At 36.5% G+C, this 18,422-nt stretch overlaps 1 protein-coding gene across 3 annotated transcripts in view; it reads left to right on the forward strand.

The window, feature by feature from the left end:
* The first annotated feature begins 2,497 nt into the window (after window positions 1-2,497).
* The window catches only part of Gtdc1 (glycosyltransferase like domain containing 1), a 223,499-nt gene continuing 207,574 nt past the window's right edge, over window positions 2,498-18,422 (forward strand). For all 3 annotated transcript variants that reach the window (XR_007834550.1, XM_051184737.1, XM_051184739.1), the window contains exon 1: window positions 2,498-2,694. Coding sequence is in view for 2 of the 3 variants with exons in the window: in XM_051184737.1 (XP_051040694.1) it covers window positions 2,516-2,694 (179 nt within the window). In the remaining variant the exon portion in view is untranslated. The remainder of the gene's footprint in view (window positions 2,695-18,422) is intronic.

The raw sequence follows: 18,422 nt of genomic DNA on the forward strand, positions 1-18,422 counted from the left end.
AAAGCCACTAAGTATAGTTTTCAGAGATTGTAGGACATAGTTACTTTCCCTAGAATAATATCACAACTGTGGACACACCCATTAGCCACTAGAAAAATGTTCAAATAAATGTTATTTCAAACCTGTATACTTCCCTTTTATGAAGCTATTAAAGAGACAGTAATATACTATAGCTATAATCAATCTTCCCTCCCTCCCCTTCCCTCCCTCCCTTTTACCTCCCATGTGCTTGCTTTGTGTTTAGATATGCTCACTGGGTCTCAGTCTACTGCAACATCTGCATGAGCTGCCTCCACAGTGGCTGATGACTTGTTGATAAACTTGTGATTCAAACCCATATGAAACATTGTAACATAAACATGTGGCATGCTTTTGATTAATCATAGAAAAGGGCACAATGATGTAGACCTAGAAAGCAGGGTATTTGGAAACCTATATTGCTTGAAACCTTGGATATAATTTTATAAATTCTCTTCATTTGTTTTAAATAATTTTAAGTTGTTTTTATCATCAGCATTTGAAGGATTAATCACTTCCCTCTGTTAAATGTGTATGAGAACACATTGAGTTCTGTGTCATAAAAGCAGGAGGGAGAACCCTGTAGGTCAATAGCTAAGCCCTAAGATTATTATTTTTTACCCCAAATTGTGGAGTTCTGGAACCGCTGTTTGAAGTACTAGTTGCTGTAGAGAAATGGACTAGATTTCAGAGTCACCTGTACATTTGCTTTTCCTTTCTGTCTTTGGTAGGAGGCCTTGATTGAAAATAACTCAATTAAAAACTCTGGTATATTCACCGACACACATTTTTGCTAGATAGTGATTTATACATTTAGAGGGGTTAAATATCTTATTTCTTTGGTAAGCTGCTGTTCCGCATGTAACCTAATTTTATCTTTATAACATGCCTCTAAGGTTGGAACAGTTTTTTAGATGAGTCTTTCAAAGTCAGGTATCAGTATCATATAGCTAGAAAGTAAACAGAATCAAACTTGTCTCTTTCTGGTGAAGACTTCATCTTATTTTGCCTCTTTCTTTTTTTTTCCCACTCTCATTTCATGCATGCACACACATGTACAAACCTATATACCACTCTTTTATCTGTTCAGTAGTTCATTGAAAGGTTCACACATCAACATTTTTTTTAATTTTGAGTTTAGCCATTAATTACAAGTCGTGTTATACTTTTGATGTGAAGTACAAATTAAGTAGGCCTTATTTTGAACAAAATGAAGGACAGTTTTATTCCTAAACATTATTGAGTCATTGAGACTAAGAATGAAGCATGTAACATTATGTAACATTAGTTTAAAAAGCTATTTACTATTTAATGAATGTTATTTACTTCATTCATAAATGAAAATTCAGACACCTGTAATATTTTTATTAGCAATATAGCATTCATGTACAGAATGATATTCTCCCATTATCATTGGAAAGAATGTATAATTTAAAGTGTGTATAAAGTTTTAAATATTTATACATATTTTATTTCATTGAACACATTAACAAATATATTAAATGAAAAATTGCTTGATGACCACTGTTTGTGATGGAATTTTATGAGCTTAAGAACTCAACCAGTACTATTTTATTCTCATAGTTTTCTTGCTTGATAAAAGTGGTAGCAATATTCCTGGTTCATGGACATATACATTTAAGCCAAGTTTTTAGTGACTCAGAAGAAGGTAGGATATTGAAAATAAGCAGTAGGGAATTCATTGATTAAGGTATGTATAGTCTGGCTCAAGAAATTATGTCCTAATTTTTTTTAATGTTACAAATTTGAGTTTTAGATATAAATGCTCTTTCTTTTACATATGCATTTATTGGAAAAAATGGTTACTAGTGGTTTTAAAGGTGAAGTACCAGGAGAATTACAGTGTCAGATAATTACTGAACAGGAAAGAACCTTAAACATGAAGCAGTGTCATCATGACTTCAAGGCCAGATTTTTCTACAGAGTGAGGTCTTATCTTAGAAAAGTCAGACCTCTTTGGCGACTAGTTCAAAGGCTATGGAATAAAGTCCTAGGTTGAGCAGGTCAAAGATCACTGAGTCAGGCTCAGCGCTGAACCAGCGAAAAAGTGAGAGAACACAGTAGGAAAGGATTTTATGTTTCTGCTTGGGACAACAAATTACAAGTAAATTAGTTCCTGAGGAAAACATAAATAATGAATGTAGAGGCATCTTTATTTCTTTTAATATAAATACCCTAAGTTATAGATCGATGACTTTATCTGATATGTGGTAATTTTTGCTGTTGTATTGCTTTTGTTTTTTAAAAGGGAGAACTTATTTGTCTTTTTGGTTGTAAGACTTACTGGCTGATCTGTTTTTTCAAGCCTTAAGTGTCTGTATTTTTTTTTTTAAAGTTACATGTAACAAAATGCTTGTGTTTTCTTTTTTCAGTTTTGAAGTAGCTTTTATTAGAATTGTGTATATACATTTGAAGAAAACACATATATGTATCTATATAATTTATTTTTGTTAAGTCTGAAGGTTTGAACAGGCCAATGAGTATTCTCATCATTGAGGCATTTTACGGAGGCTCCCATCGACAGCTGGTAGAACTGCTCCAGGAAGAATTAGACAATTGTGTCCTCTATACCCTTCCTGCAAAGAAATGGCATTGGAGAGCACGGACAGCAGCCTTATACTTCTCACAGAGTATTCCCAGCAGCGAACACTACAGGTAATATGGCCTCTATTTTGCTTCTAACATACTATCATTATCTTATAGAATTTCTCTGACCGTGAACTTTGTCAATAGAAGGAACTTTAGGAAAAAGAAGGTACTGATTATATTTTAGGGAGAGAGCAGGGAATGTGGAATATCTTGGAGGTCTCTTGATTTTTTTGTTGTTATTTTTGTATTTGACAATTTCATGCATGTGTATAGTATGTTGTGGTTATACTCTCCTGCTCCTATTCCTCTCTCTTACTTTTTTCCTGATTGGTAAATAGTGGAAGACTATTTGATAGTGGCTTTTGAATCTGGTGTTCTCACTCTTCCGGATTCCTGTCTGTAGGACTGTGTTGGTTTAGTTGTGGTGAGGAGTGCCTGGATGATATGAATGCAGCTGAAGCAGATAGGTTGTTGGGAAAAGTGTATTTTTCATTTTACACAAAATGAGTTAGAAGGACCAGGCATCTCGACTTTCTTGGAATATATCCTAGACTAACGTCAAGGAAATTTGATTCATTTTTCTTACTGTAGTATTGTTACAGAGCAGATAATATCATTGCTATTGACAGTCCCGTTTTTACCCCCTTACATGCTTGTAATTCTATTTGTTGGTCTGTGTGAGCTAATGTGACAGGGACTGATTCTGGCCACTTGCTAGCCTTTCTTCCTTACCAATGGAATCACAATTTGATTTGGGGTGGCTAAACATCAATCAAGCTCTAGAAATGAAGAATTTTGACCTAAAGTTTTTGTGATGAGCTCAATCTCTTTTGTCAAATTTCCTGAAAGTTCTTTGCAGTTAGGGTTGGTCAGTCCCTGTACTATGACACATTAAAGTTAAGTAGATGTCTTCTGGAGTGCTTTCTGTAAAGGAGTTTATTCACTTTTTATATTTTGTTAGGGAAAAGGAGAGCTGTCTTTAGACATTTGACTATAGTTGTGAGTGCTGGCCAAATATGAGGATTGTCAAAAGAGGCCGATGAAAAGCTGTAGATGTCTGCATTTCATTTTCATTGTTCATAGTTTGGTGACACCGTCTCCTAAAACACCCTGTATCTCTGAAAATATCTAGAAATGCTTTGTAAAATACAACTCATTTCTCTATATTTACTCAATCACAAGAAATATTAAGGGCTTCCTGTGGGGAAGGTTCTATCAAATGAGTTAACTATTTCTGAAGTATTGTCTAATTTCATAAAGCAATAAATAAGTTGCTACCTTTTAGCATGAAATAGGGAGAATGGAGCAAACTTGCAGGAGTTGGCATGGGCATCATAGAGGGTTAGGTGAGAGTTGCATGTACAATCCATGTATATAATGTAAATGGGAAAAATGTCATAATGAAACCTATTCAACTAAGATACGTTAATGTGTATAAAATATATAACATATATAACTTAAAGGGGCAGCCAGTGTTCCTTCATTTTCTTTCTTCTCTTCTTCCACATTTCTTTGAAAGAGTATTGGCAGCTCTCACTGTAATTGTACTTTTGTCTATTTTTTTCAAAAATAACATTCATTTTGTTTTTTTTTCTTTAAATTGTACATAGAAACATGAAAATAGCAGTTCCTACGTTTGTGTGGTATCATAATGTTTTAATACATGTTTCATGTGCTATTGTGTTAGTTAGAGTTTTCTATTCACTGTGACCAAATGCGGGGCAGAAAGCAACATCAGAATGGAATGGTTAATTTTCTTTCCCAGTTCAGAATAGAACAGATCAATATGGCAAAGCATAGAGGTTGGATTGGTGGTTGGTTATGTTTATTGTGCTCAGTAGGAATCAGAGACAGGGCATCACCAGTGCTATTCCGGCTTTCCCTTCCCATTGGATAATGCCACCTTACTTTGGATGAGTCTTCTTTTCTCAGTTAGACTTGTTTGGAAATAACCAAAAGTGTTCCAGGCTAGTGCCCTTGATCTTTCTTAATCCAAAAATGTTGGCAATGAAAATTATCTGTCACGATCTTTAAATTATGTTAGCCATATCTCTCTGTTTATACCTATACCATTTCATTGTGATAAAAATACCACTCAGAATATTTTTGGTTATATATTGGTGCCCATATTTCTATAGAACAACAACATACCCAAACTTCTTACTCCTGAGAGCTTTTACTATTGACTTTTAAAAAACACTCTTTAAGACTTAACAGATCAGGAGGAAAGCCACACAACATTACTACTTGTCATTTTTTGTGTGAAGAAAGTGGCAAAATAATGAGACACTAGAAGGGCTTTCTGGGGAATACTGTAGCAGAATTAGTTCCCTAGCCATGATCCTTATACTTTTATTATTTTCTGTTCTGTTTCCTATGCTGATGTATGCAGGTTTTTGCTTCTGTGGGCAGCTACTCTACATGTCTACAGCTGGCTGGGAATAGCCTGGTGCAGATGTTCCTTGCCTTTCAGATGAACTGTTTTTCAGATGAACTGTTTGTAAAGTATATATAGAAATGAGCTTATGAACAGTTATTCCAAACAGCCTATGAAATCAAACATGTGAAAGCATAATTTTGGTGAACTCAGGTATCAAAGGAGAAAACATCAAACATACCAAAAAGTCGAACTGATTATAAAGAACTATTCTGTGTCATGATGGTTTGTTACATTTACATACCATGTTTTATGATCCATACTATGTTTTAAAAATTGAGTTTTATTTTATATTTGATTTTAGTTGGTATATGTAGGGTCTTTCAAACCTTATGGTCCAAGAAACACTATCTTCTGGTTGGATTTAGCAGCAGTGGAAAATAGTGAAATTAAAAATATTTATATAATATAGTTGAATAGAAAGTAGTTGCTTGAAATACTGTAATGGATAGACTCTGGGCACTTTAAAGCACAAATTTTAGTAATTAAACATACATAGCATGGATTGATGAAAATGGGAAAATATTTTTTCTTTTTCTCTTCTTTCCTTCTTTCTTTCTCACTGTCTCTTTGTTTCCCCCCTCTTTCCCTCCCTCTCTGTCTTTCTTTCTCTTCCTTTCTCTTTCTCTTCCTCTCCCCACCCCCCCTTTCTTTCGAAACATGGTTTATTTGTATAACAGTCCTAGCAGTCCTGGTGTGTTGACCAGGCTGATCTTAAACTCACAGAGATGTGCCTGCTTCTGGTTCCAGACTGTTGCAATTAAAGGTGTGCACTACCACTACCCAGCTTAGTTAGGATTTTTATAGCTTCAATGAAACACCACGACCAAAAAGCAAGTTGGGGATGAAAAGTTTTTTTTTTTGGCTTAAACTTCCACATTGGTTTTTATCATTGAAGGAAATCAGGACAGGAATTCAATCAGGGAAAGATCCTGGAGGCAGGAGCTGAGGCAGAGGCCCTGGAAGGCAGCTGCTTATTGGCTTGCTTGCACTGGCTTGTTCACTCTGCTTTCTTATAGAACTCAGAATTACCAGCCCAAGGATGGAACCACTGCCATGATCTGATCCCTTCCACATTGAGCACTTATTGAGAAAATGCCCTAGAATTGGATATCACAGAGGCATTTCCTCAATTTCCACAGAGGCGCCTTCCTCTGATGACTCTAGCTTGTGTCAATTTGACCCACAAAACCAGCCAGTGCAGTCTATGAATGCTTTTTATACATATGAAAATAGACAAAATGGTTAATTCTTAGAAAGCATAACCTACAAACTACTCAGTATAGAGTTGAGATATGATTGAGGCAGGGTCCTGAGATATGATTTATTTTCTGTACCTTTGTCTGCCTCTCACCAAATATGTTTGTTGAGTTTTGGCGTCTTATTTTTGAGGTTTTCTGTGTAGTCATACAGATTGTAAATGTTAATATATGTTGTGATTATGATATATTACATGGGTTATTTTACGTTAATAAAAATTTTATGTGTGTGTGTGTGTGTGTAATTTGTACCTGTGTGTGCAAGTTCCTGTATGAAGGTGCTCATGTGGGTCAACAGTCACGTGGAGGGCACCCTTGAATGCCAGTTCTTGCCTTCCACCTTGTTTGAGGTAGAGTCTCTTTGTTGTTTCCCTTATAGTGTGTACGTCAGGCTAACAGATCTGGAAACTTCCAGGGGATTTTGCCCTCTGTTTCCCTTCTCATTGTCTGGTATTGCAGACATTCCACTGAATTTCACATTTTGCATGGCACAGGGAATTTGAACTCAGTTTGTCAAGGTTGTGTGGTAAGTGCAGAGCCCTCTCCCTGGTTGCACATGAGCTTTTTAAAACGTCGATAGATAGAAAATACATTGAAGAAATTTTTCTGAAAATAAGAAAGTGTATTTTGTGTTCTTTATTCATAGAGTAGTTGAGAGTACACATATACACAAATTCTTTGTTTAAAGTACTTAATAACACTATTCCAAAATTATCCTCAGTCATGTATACTGTGAAGTTCTCTGATGTTTGTATTTGGCTAGAGGCAGTAGTATTCTGTTATTGTCCAGTTTACTGGCCTTATACTAGTTATATACACTTCTTGTGGGAAGAAGTCTAGATGATGTCTGATATTGTATAAATAACTTTGGTATTAGGTTGGGTGTAGCATCCAGTGATTTTACCAGTATTTGATTGTTCCATAGATGAGAACTGGCTGAGAGATTTCTCACTCCTTGCTTTGTTGCTTAGGCTTCCTGTCCTATACAGTCTCAGGGCATTTTCATTCAGGTTGTCTTCCCAGTTCTTTTATCTATTTTATCTACCCTGCACACACACTAGCCTTCTAGATTTCAGTGGTACTTAAGGTTTCCTGTGCAAAGGTATATTTCCTTCAAGTCTTTTCTGAATCTTCAGTTTAAACATCAGGATTTTATGTTGAAAATGTTGCTGACCACACTAATAGAAACAGATTAATCTGAAAACAAATAATAATTCAGTTACGTGGATATGCGGTCTCTCATTCTGTCTTGCACTATCTCTGTCCCCACTACTGTACTTTATCTTCACCTTCTTTTGTGTGACTGCTTCCCCTCTATATCACACTAGTGCATGAGCATGCATGCACAAACACACACACACACACACACACACACACACACACACACACACACGTACTCATGTGTGCACGCACCCTACTATCTACCTACCTTCTTTGCAAAGCTAGAATTTAAACCTGTCCTCTGTCCTACAGTGTGGCCTCCCAAGTTCATCGTTTCCACTTATCTCTTTTTTCCTTGTTAGTTAGTTCTCTCAAGAAGTAAAATATTCTGCTCAGAGGGAGGAGCAGTTTTCTTGTTCTAAGTTTGTAGTTTGTTCTGTCTGCAATCTGTAATTTAAAAAATAAGTTTATGTAGTTAATAGTATATACTGTGAACATCACTTCCAAAGAGCTAAACCGGTGCAGTGAAATTCAAGTATATGCCTTTAATATCCTTTCTTATTTTAAAATAGATATCGCAGGTAAAATTATTCTCCCCCCCCCCCCCCCCGTGATGGTTCATATGGATGCAAGATGTTATTCTTAACAGACAGTGCCTTAAAGACCTCTTTGGTAAATCTGCTGTTTATAGTCTTTGAAATCTGAAAGCTATATTTAAAATGCAAACTGGGTGTTTAATGTACTTTTACAGAGAGGAGAAAAATTATTGTTTTTAATGAATTGAATGAAAGAGTGTAAAATATTCCACTGAATGCAAAATATTTTACTTTATAAATATCACTATCTTTTTCTACGTACTATTGAAGCTTTTAGAGCAAATTTAGTGTACTTCTTTCTAGTTAAGCTATTTTGCATGTTGAGTGTACCATAGAAAAAAATTCATTTAGGAAATAAAGGATTTTAATTAAATTTGTATTTTCAACTTTTGTTTATTTGAGGAAGCATTTTCTGTTCTTAACTAAGGTCTTAGACAAAGAAAATGTATTTCCATTTGCTTTTGAAGAGTCTGAGTCTCCTGAGTACTCAGAAGTCATGCTGCAGACCTTTGCTTTTCCCCCTCTATCTGCCCAATCCTTAGATTTTATCTTTATTTTTATATACATGTGCAAGTATATGTTATGTGTATGTGAGTATTTGTGAAGGAGAAGAGGACATCCAATCTACTGGAGGTAGAATTTTGGCAGATTGTGGTGTAGACCTGGGGACAGACCTCAGGTAGAACAGTAAGCACTCTTAACTACTAAGCTACCTCCCCAGCACCTCCTATCTTTGTTTTCTTCTTAATCCTTCATATGTATGAAGTTTTCAATTTCTTGGAATCAGGTTTGGCCTCCTCATCTCTTTTGGGCACATTGGCTTGTTATATGCCTATGGTTCATTCTTGGGTATGCAGTCACATGAGAAACCTCTGGTCTGTCTGAGATGCTGACCCATAGGGAGTATTACATGGGGAAGATCTGAACTGAGTTAGGGCTACTACTCATTAAAACTACACATATCTTCTTCATATTTTAATGTTTCTAAAATGGTCATTCATTTTTGTGTACTTTTCCTGTAAAGTCTCTCATGCCTTTTTTTTTTTTTGTCATGCTTCTGATAAATATTTATGTACAGTTGAGAAAGCATTGAGAAATACTGTGTACATATCATCATGGCTCTCTTGTAGTTACTCATATTATCATTTTTTCCCCTCAGAATTTATTTTGGCCAGTGCGGGTACTAGCCCTGGTAGCATAAAGCCAAATTTGACAACATGCATATACTGGGTCAGCCTATAGTCCTTAGTAATTCTTGATTGATGTAAGGAAAGGACAGTGTCTATGTTCATTTGTTAATGTGAATATATACTTGATTAAATAATCCCATTTTGATAACCCCACAGTGGCTTCCATTGTATATGTAAGTCCAAATAACAAAAAAAGCTGTGCTGTTGGCTGAATGACCTAGTCTCTGTCAGCATCTGTTGCCTTACCTACCAGTTTCCTCACATCTCTAATTTGCAGTAGCAGCACGGGTCTTGTTTGTTTATAGCACTGTCAAGGTTTTCTTTCTGCCAGGTTGGACCCCCTTCGCCATACAACAACACTAAACCTGCAGCCCTGTCCCATATCCTGTTTCCCTCCTTCCCTTTCCTCTGGTCCCAGCAAAGTTTCAACTTCTCAGACAATCTTTCCTTAGCCTTGTATCTGAAATGAAACTTCTATTTCAGTTCCTTCTCCGCTCTCTGAAATGATTTTTTATGATTTATGGTTATTTTGATGGTTTTACTCATTTTTCTTTCCCAGTTTTATTCTGGGTTTTATCATGAGAAAGACCATATCTGTTATGTTTACCATTTTACCCATAGTAACACAAATATACTGTCTGTCAGGCTAAATACTTGTATAGTAAATATGACTGGATCAAGGAATGAATAGATTTTGAAATAGCAGAGTATTGTTGATATCCTGAATTTGTGTGTGTAAGTTTCTCCCTCCCTCCCCTCCATCTCTCCTTGCCTCCCTCCTCCCCTACTCCCTTCCTCCCTTCCTCCCTTCCTCCATTCCTCCATTTTCCTGATATAGGCATTGCTATTGTTTCATGTTTGAGCCCTGTTTTTTTTTTTGTTTGTTTGTTTTTTGTTTTTTTTTGGTAGAAAATGCATAGAGACATTGAGTGGCCCGTGTTAAATGAGTTTTATGGAGTTAGTAAAGAATTACATATTTAATTACTCACTTTTATGGGTTCTGTTAAAGATACTATCATCTGCTACATACTTTTTATAAATGAAATATTTCTTATTTAAAATTATACATCTCTAGAAAAAAATTTTAACTCAAGGAACTTTCTACCATTTGGCTGTGATATTTTACAAACTATTATACAATTGTATTTTAAAGATTTGTGGTTTTAGCAGTGGTCACCCATGAACAGTGGCCTTGTAATTTATATTGCAGAGAATATTAAGATAGCAAGAGATTAGAATTTGGTTCAGAAAGGGTATTTTTCCTTGACTATTATTGTTGTTTCAGTTTTTGAAAAATGGTTTTAGACAGACATTTTTTTGAGTTAGTCACAGATATCACTAGTCACTATTGTTTATCTCAGTACTTTGAGTTAGTAGCATCTGTATTATCATCTGTGAAATAATAAATCTCCAAATGCTCTTTAATAAAGTATTTTTTAAAAATTAAAAACATTTGTATATGTGTTTTGAGGTTTATGTTTTGAGGTTTATGCACATGTTTGTGCTGTTGTGCCTGTGTGCATACCTCAACAGGTATGCAGCGATTAGAAAACAGCTTTTTAGAGTTGGTGTTCATCTTCTAGTGGCCTTTTGGTTACTGAACTCAGATTAGAAGGTATGCACAGCAAGTACTTTTTCCTGCTGAGCCATATTGCCAGCCAATAGTTTTGCTTGTATATCTAAATAAAAAGTTGCTTCTAGAATTATAAGCTACTGTAGAGAAATAATAGTCCCAGGTTACAATCTAATCTGTCACTCATTATTTTGTTTATTTGAAAAAAGGAAACTTTAGAACAGAAATATATAACTTTATTTATTCCTGAGTTCCATGCTCTTATGAGCAAGTAATTAAAAAATACGATAATAGCTCAAGGAATTCTAACAAAGTAGCATATCTGAAATAGTTGTCATTCAAAACATATTTTTACCTGTTAAATTTTCTGGAAATCGATGTAACTTTTATTTTTAGAGACCTGGGGACTGTTATGCTCTTTTAATGGGACCCCTCATGTTTTTCAGACCTACTTGAGCCTGATAATTCACGATTACTCACCTTTCAAAGAATTATGTTTAACCAAAAGAGTCTGCTCTTACTCTTAGATAAAGCATCAGGGAATAGATACATTATTTTAATGGTAGGCTATTAAAAAATTTAAAAGAAAGGAAACGTGTTTGACCTACAAGTTGTCTGGCTTTATGAGACATAAGACATGAACATTAAGAAGTTCTCATAGTATTACTGTAGAATTCAGAATAATCACTTCTTTGAAAAGGCAATATTGTGTGAAAAAATGCAGAATAAATTCTTTTATTTAATTTAATTTATTATTTTATATATCGATCCCAGTTCCCTCTCCCTCCCTCCCTTCCCTCCTCCCTCCCCCACTCCCTCCCTCCCTCCCTCACTCACTAACTCCTTCTCTCCCTCACTTTTACCCTATCTGCCCTCTCACTTGCACCCTAGCCACCCACCTCTCCCATCACCCCCACCCCAATTCCATAAGTAGGGGAATGCCATCCAGTTGCGGTCATGTAGATCTGACAGGTCATTTGAAGTAGGGACTAGGGCATCTCTCCTGTCTCTTGGTTAAGGCAGTTATCCCACCATGGGGGATGTGTCCCCAAGGTCCTTTTGTGCACCAGGGATACATCCTGGCTCCACTGTCTGAGGTCCCTTAGACTGCTCAGTCCTTCTGGCTGAGACCCATATTCAGGGGTCCCTGAGTCAGTCCCATGCTGGCTTCCCAGCTATCAGTCTTGCGGGGGGGGGGGTTATTAGCTCCTCCTTACTCTGATAAGCTGTCTGTATGTATTTCTGCCGCCTGGTCTTGTCCTCTCCATCTGCATCTGGGTTCTAGTTCGACTCAGTGTTTATGTATGGGTGTTTGCTCCTGTTTCCAACAGGTATTAGATAAGGGCTCCATGGATAAGTTGTTGATCTCACTATCCTGGAAGGTAGTCTTTCAATGGAAGCTCAAACTGTTAGTGGGCAGCAGTCTTATAGTTCTCTAGACCTTTCTTTGGTTTCAGTTTTCTCTTTAAACCAATATTGGCTCCCTCTTTTATGTTCTCTCTCTCTCTCTCTCTCTCTCTCTCTCTTTGTTTCTCTCTCTCTCGTCTTCTATTCCTACCCAGACTCAATCTTCCTAGTTGCACTTGTTTTCCTTTCCTCCCCCTTGTTTTCTCCTACTTTCTCTCCATTCCCTGTCCTCCCCCCACTTCCCCTGTGCTCTGGGGGACTTGTCCCTTCCCGCTTCTGTGAGGGACTTTATATGAATCTCTTAGAATACACCTTGTATCCTAGTTCCTCTGGTGGTGTGAATTATAGGCTGGTGATCCTTTGATCTAGGTCTAAAATCCATATATGAGTGAGTACATACTGTGTTCCTCTTTTTGTGACTGGGTTACCTCATTCAGGATGGTTTCTTCAAGCGCCATCCACTTGCCTACGAATTTCAAGATACCATTATTTTTTTCTGCAGAGTAGTATTCCATTGAGTAGATGTGCCACATCTTCATTATCCATTCTTTAATTGAGGGGCATCTAGGTTGCTTCCAGGTTCTTGCTATTACAAATAGTGCTGCTATGAACATAGTTGAACAGATGTCTTTTTTGCAGGGATGTTGATCATTTGGGTAAATGCCTAAGAGGGGGATTGCCGGGTCCTGTGGTAAACTAATTCCCATTTTCCTGAGGAACCGCCATATTGATCTCCAAAATGGCTGTACGAGTTTGCACTCCCACCAGCAGTGGAGGAGTGTTCCCCTTTCTCCATATCCTCTCCAACATGAGTAGTCATTGGTGTTTCTAATTTTAGCCATTTTGACAGGAGTAAGATGGTATCTCAAAGTTGTTTTGATTTGCATTTCCCTGATAGCTCAGGGTGTGGAGCACTTTCTTAAGTGTCTTTCAGCCTTTTTGATTTCCTCTATTGAGAATTCTTTTTTCAGTTCTGTACCCCATTTTTAAATAGGGTTATTTGGCGTTTTGTTGACTAGTTTGTATATTTTGGAGATCATCCCATTGTCGGATACTGGATTGGTGAAAAACTTTTCCCAGTCTGTGGGCTGCTGTTTGGTCTTGTCCACTGTGTCCTTTGCCTTACAGAAGCTTCTAAGTTTGAAGAGGTCCCATTTATTAATTGTTTCTCTGAGTGTCTGTGCCCCTGGAGTTATGTTCAGGAAGCAGTCTCCTATACCAATTTCTTTAAGGGTACCTCCTACTTTCTCTTCTAAGAGGTTCAATGTGGCTGGATTGTTGTTGAGGTCTTTAATCCATTTGGACTTGAGTTTTGTGCATGGTGACAGACTTGGGTCTATGTGCAGTCTTCTACACACCCTCATCCAATTGTGCCAGCACCATTTGTTGAAGATGCTATCCTTGCCCCATTGTATAATGTTAGCTGTTTTGTCGAAATTCAGGTGTTCATAGGTGTGTGGGTTAATATCAGGATTTTCAATTCGATTCCATTGATCTACCTATCTTATCTTTTTTTTTTTTTTTTTTTTTGGTGCTAATACCAGGCTGTTTTCAGAACCTTAGCTTTGTAGTAAAGCTTAAAGTCAGGAATGGTGATGCCTTCTGAAGTTCTTCTATTGTATAGGGTTGTTTTAGCTATCCTGGGTCTTTTGTTTTTCCATATAAAGTTGATTATTATCCTTTTAATATCAGTGAAGAATTGTGGTGGGATTTTAATGGGGATTGCATTGAATCTGTAGATTGCTTTTGGCAAAATTGCCATTTGTACTATGTTTTTCCTTCCTATCCAAGAGCATGGGAGATCTTTCCATTTTCTGGTATATTCTTTAATTTCTTTCTTTAGAGCCACACATTCTTACTATATATAGGTTTTACTTGTTTGGTAAGCGTTACACCAAGATATTTTATGTTGCTTGTGGCTATTGTAAAGGGTGATGTTTCTCTGATTTCTTTCTCTGTCTCTTTGTTGTCTGAAAAACGCAGGGCTACTGATTTTTTTTGAGTTTATCTTGAATCCTGCTAGTTTGCTGAAGGTGTTTATCAACTGTAGGAGTTCCCTGGTAGAGTTTATTGGGTTGCTTATGTAAACTATCATATCATCTGCAAATAGAGACATTTTGACTTCTTCCTTTCCAATTTGGATCCCCTTGATCTCCTTTTGTTTCTTATAGCTTTAGCTAGAACTTCAAGTACGATGTTGAAGAGATATGGAGAGAGAGGGCAGTCTTGTCTTGTTCCTTAGTTTAGAGGAATTGGCTTAAGCTGGCACAATTGGATGAGGGTGTATAGAAGACTGCCCCAGTGCTCAACCATAGTAGCGGGACAGTGGGCAGGGTAGGGCACAGGGTAGGGTGGGACAGTCTTGTGGTGCGGATGGGTGGGGGTGTATCAGAGCTCCAAGGGTGCTCTTGATGTGGACAGGATACAGGAGCAGGGGGATCAGGGGCCAACTCAGGGAGTTCCGGGAGGGGGGAAGTTGTAGGGGCGAGGCTGCCCCAGTTGGGCCCAGACTCACCTCTAGCCATCACTGGTGGAAGAGGACCCACAATAAATTCTATTTATTAAATTCTGAAGTATATTTTAGAGTAGTAGTTTGAAGCCTGTAAATTGTGATTCCTTTGCAGGTCAAATGACCCTTTCATAGTGTTTGCCTAAGACCATCTTGGATATCAGATATTTACATTACAGTTCATAATAGGAAAATTACCATTTTGAAGTAAAAAGGAAAATAATGTTATGGTTGAGAGTCACCATGGCATGAGGAATTGTATTGAAGGGTCCTAGCATTAGGAAGGAAACTTATGAGTGAACGAAAGATTCTGATATGTGGAGATGAATTGAAAGAATGTCACAGGAAGAGAAAGTATGAAAAAGTAAGAAGATGTTTGAAAACTATATTCACCTTAGCATGAACATAGTTTGAATTAGGAGTCAGCTGGATGGTGGCGATGTACCCCTTTAATCTCTGCACTCAGGAAGTAGAGGCAGGTGGATCTCTGAGTTTGAGGCCAGCCTATTAAAAAAAGTGAGTTCTAGGGCTGTAGTGGTTGTTACACAGAGAAATCTTGTCTTTAAAAATAAAACCAACCAACCAACCAACACCAACAACAAAGAAGTAGAAGGGACCATGAGAGTTCAGGGAGATGAATATGGGTAGACTTTATCTAATGTGTGTGTGTTGTTGAATTCAAAGTTAACAATGTGTGGAACTTTAGCGATCATCTGGTGTTAAATTAACATTAAAAGAACTACATTAGGTCACATGACTCCAGTCTTAAGGGAGGATGCCCACAGTTAAGGTTGGATCAGTGATTCTGAGCTACTGTTTGGTCTCTTGCTTTCCTGCTTCTCTTCTCCTATATAAAACAGATTCAGTGTGTGTCACATTCAGGACTCAGTTTACATTCTATCAGCTTACCTTTCCTGAAAGATGGTATCTCCTTTTCAGTATTTCTGACAAAAGGTCCAGAATTATCAAGGTGTACTTTTTGTGTGTGTAGCAGTCAAGAAATAGAATTAATACCATTTTTGCCTCACAATTTGAGTGTGGGAGAACAGAACAAAAATTGTGTTGGTGGCCACACTAATTTTCATTCTCATTGTTGTGGTCAAATAACTTAGAACAGCAAGTTAAAGTAGGAAGGTCTTACCTTTGGCTTACAATTTGAGTGGGTATAGGTCACATTGCCTCTACAGTAAGAAAGCCAGGAGACAGACATGAGTGCTATTACTCAGAGCACATTGTCCTCTGTTCAGTCATGATCCTGATCCACTGGGACAGTTTCCTCAGCATTTAAGTATGGTCTTCCTGTATTGGTTACTTCAGTTCAGATGTTTGTTTCCCAGGTGATTTTGAATCTTGTCAAGTTGAGACATAATATGAAACATAATGTTGAGACTTTAATAAAAGTAAAAGTAGTCTTTGCTTGCTGAAACACTGTAGTCAAACATGGAAGTGGGGCAAGATAAACTGGACAGGACAACTGTTGATTTAGACTGAGTAGGAGACTATTAATAAATGAAGTGATCATTGCATTCACAGCATCTAAGTAGCAGTGAGATTTCTGAATGAGAGCAATGACAGAAGGGATGGAAAATGGGGAAAGAACTTACAGAAAAAAAATGAAATTCATTGTTTGTGCTTCATTAGTGAGGAATTTTGTTTAGGATTAAATAGTTTGAGGTATAAGTTAATTTAGTCATTGTCATGGAAATTACAGTGAAAATATTTAGTTAATGATTTAAAAATAATATGAATTGTAGATTATATTTATTCATTATATACACTCATGAGTTTGCCTTGGCAGCATTTAAGTTTTTCATCGACATAAATGTAGTACTAGTTCATCCTTTCTTTAAATAATTTAAAATATTAATACTATCCCACCCAAATTCTTTCCCCTATTAAAATAACATGTATATGCTAACATACATATATAATCAGTAAGTGATTGATTGTTTGGTATTAACTTCTTAAATTTAGCACCTTCCCAAAAGTGAGGATTTGAGTACACCTATAGATTTAGTACACTATATTACATCCTACATGGGAAACAAATGAGTAAGCTTGTGATTCAATTAGAAGATGGTGCAGAGATATTAATTCTTTCCTCAGTGGCCTGGAATAGCAGACATGCATTTGATAGAAGCATACTACATGAGACACAAATATAAAAGTATGAATTAAAGAAGTTTGGCCCAGCCACTCACCTTCTATTGATGGTTATTCTTTTCCCTCCTCCCCTTCTGCGCTCCTTTTATACCAATACCCTCCATTTTCTTTTGGGTACTATTTGGATAACATTCACTTCATTCAGACTTTCTGAAACTGTCAGGGAATTTTTTTCTGTTACCTGAAAAGTCTCCCATAATTGGTACTCTGCCTTTCATTATAGTGCTAGTTCTGAAATATGAGAGATGGGATTTTATGTTTCTTTGTGGATGTAGAGCTGACAATGAAATTTATTTGTACTTAAACTGTTTTAGTTTCTACAACTTGTGGAAAATAGAAGTAGCTAAGAATTTGAACTTTAAAACAGTAGTATTTTCCTCCTTTGACTAAACGTAATGGAAAAAAAATTAAGGTAAAATTCGGTATTCAGTAAAATACATAGCACATTTTATTTGTATATTATGTGAACTTGTACGTGCATGCCTGCGTGTGTGTGTGAGAGAGAGTGTGTGTGTGTTTAGCAGTTGTGTTACTGTGTTTCCCATTCAGGTGTGACAAATCTTGACCTTCACTGTCACATCCTGAGCATCAACAACTTCTCAGTGGGAAAATCTGACTTTTTAATCTTTTGTCTATACTGTTGTTTAAGAGGATTATGGCTCATGTCGGGTAGTCAGTGCTAGTACTTGGCACCTTCAGCTATCATTGAGGCACCTTCCATTGTAATGGGCAAGATAGTGTCACGTGTAGTTATGAAGAGTAATTGTTTAATAACTTTAATAAGTTTTATTCCTGACAAATATTTAAAGATACATACTGACTTTCATTTTTTATCAGTTATACTTTTGAAAAGTAAAAATCAGAGGCAAAAAAATTAGTTCTTGCTTGTTATGAAATTTGAATTTTTTCTTGATGTGTAAGTAGAGTTGATTTAAGTGACATTTTGTTGGTTTTGTTCTTTTATTCTGATTTTTGTATTTAAAGCTAGCATTAAGGAGAGAAGAGACTGGTATCTACAGGAAGAAGCAGTGGTCTTCTCGACTGACTGACAGTGTGCAGGCCTTTGTAGAAAGAGTGTTATTATTTGCCTTCCTTTCATTAATTTTATTTTAGCTATAGTCCTTGTAGATGGAAAGTGATCTACTTGAACAGTGTTTGTATTTTCCATGGAAAAGCTTTCAGAAAATGTTTTAGCATGCTTGTATTTTATGTGCATTAAAGAGTATTAGAAATGTAGTTCCTAATTAGATCTCTGAGAGTTTTGAGTAAATACCAACCTATTGAAAAATTACATTTCTAAAGAATATGGATTTCTTTTTGAGTTCTTAACCTCTCATGCTTTTTAGGCTCTGGAAGCTAAAGAATTTCTTTTACCTGTATCACTCAATTGTTCTAGCATTTCTCTTGTGTAGTCTTATTTTTGATGAATAACCCTTCAAATAATATCAAAAGTTAGAGGATTCAGGGATTCATATTATATTATAAAGTATCGTATGTTA

This window comes from Phodopus roborovskii, unplaced genomic scaffold, assembly GCF_943737965.1.
Source record: "Phodopus roborovskii unplaced genomic scaffold, PHOROB, whole genome shotgun sequence".
Classification (NCBI taxonomy): domain Eukaryota; kingdom Metazoa; phylum Chordata; class Mammalia; order Rodentia; family Cricetidae; genus Phodopus; species Phodopus roborovskii.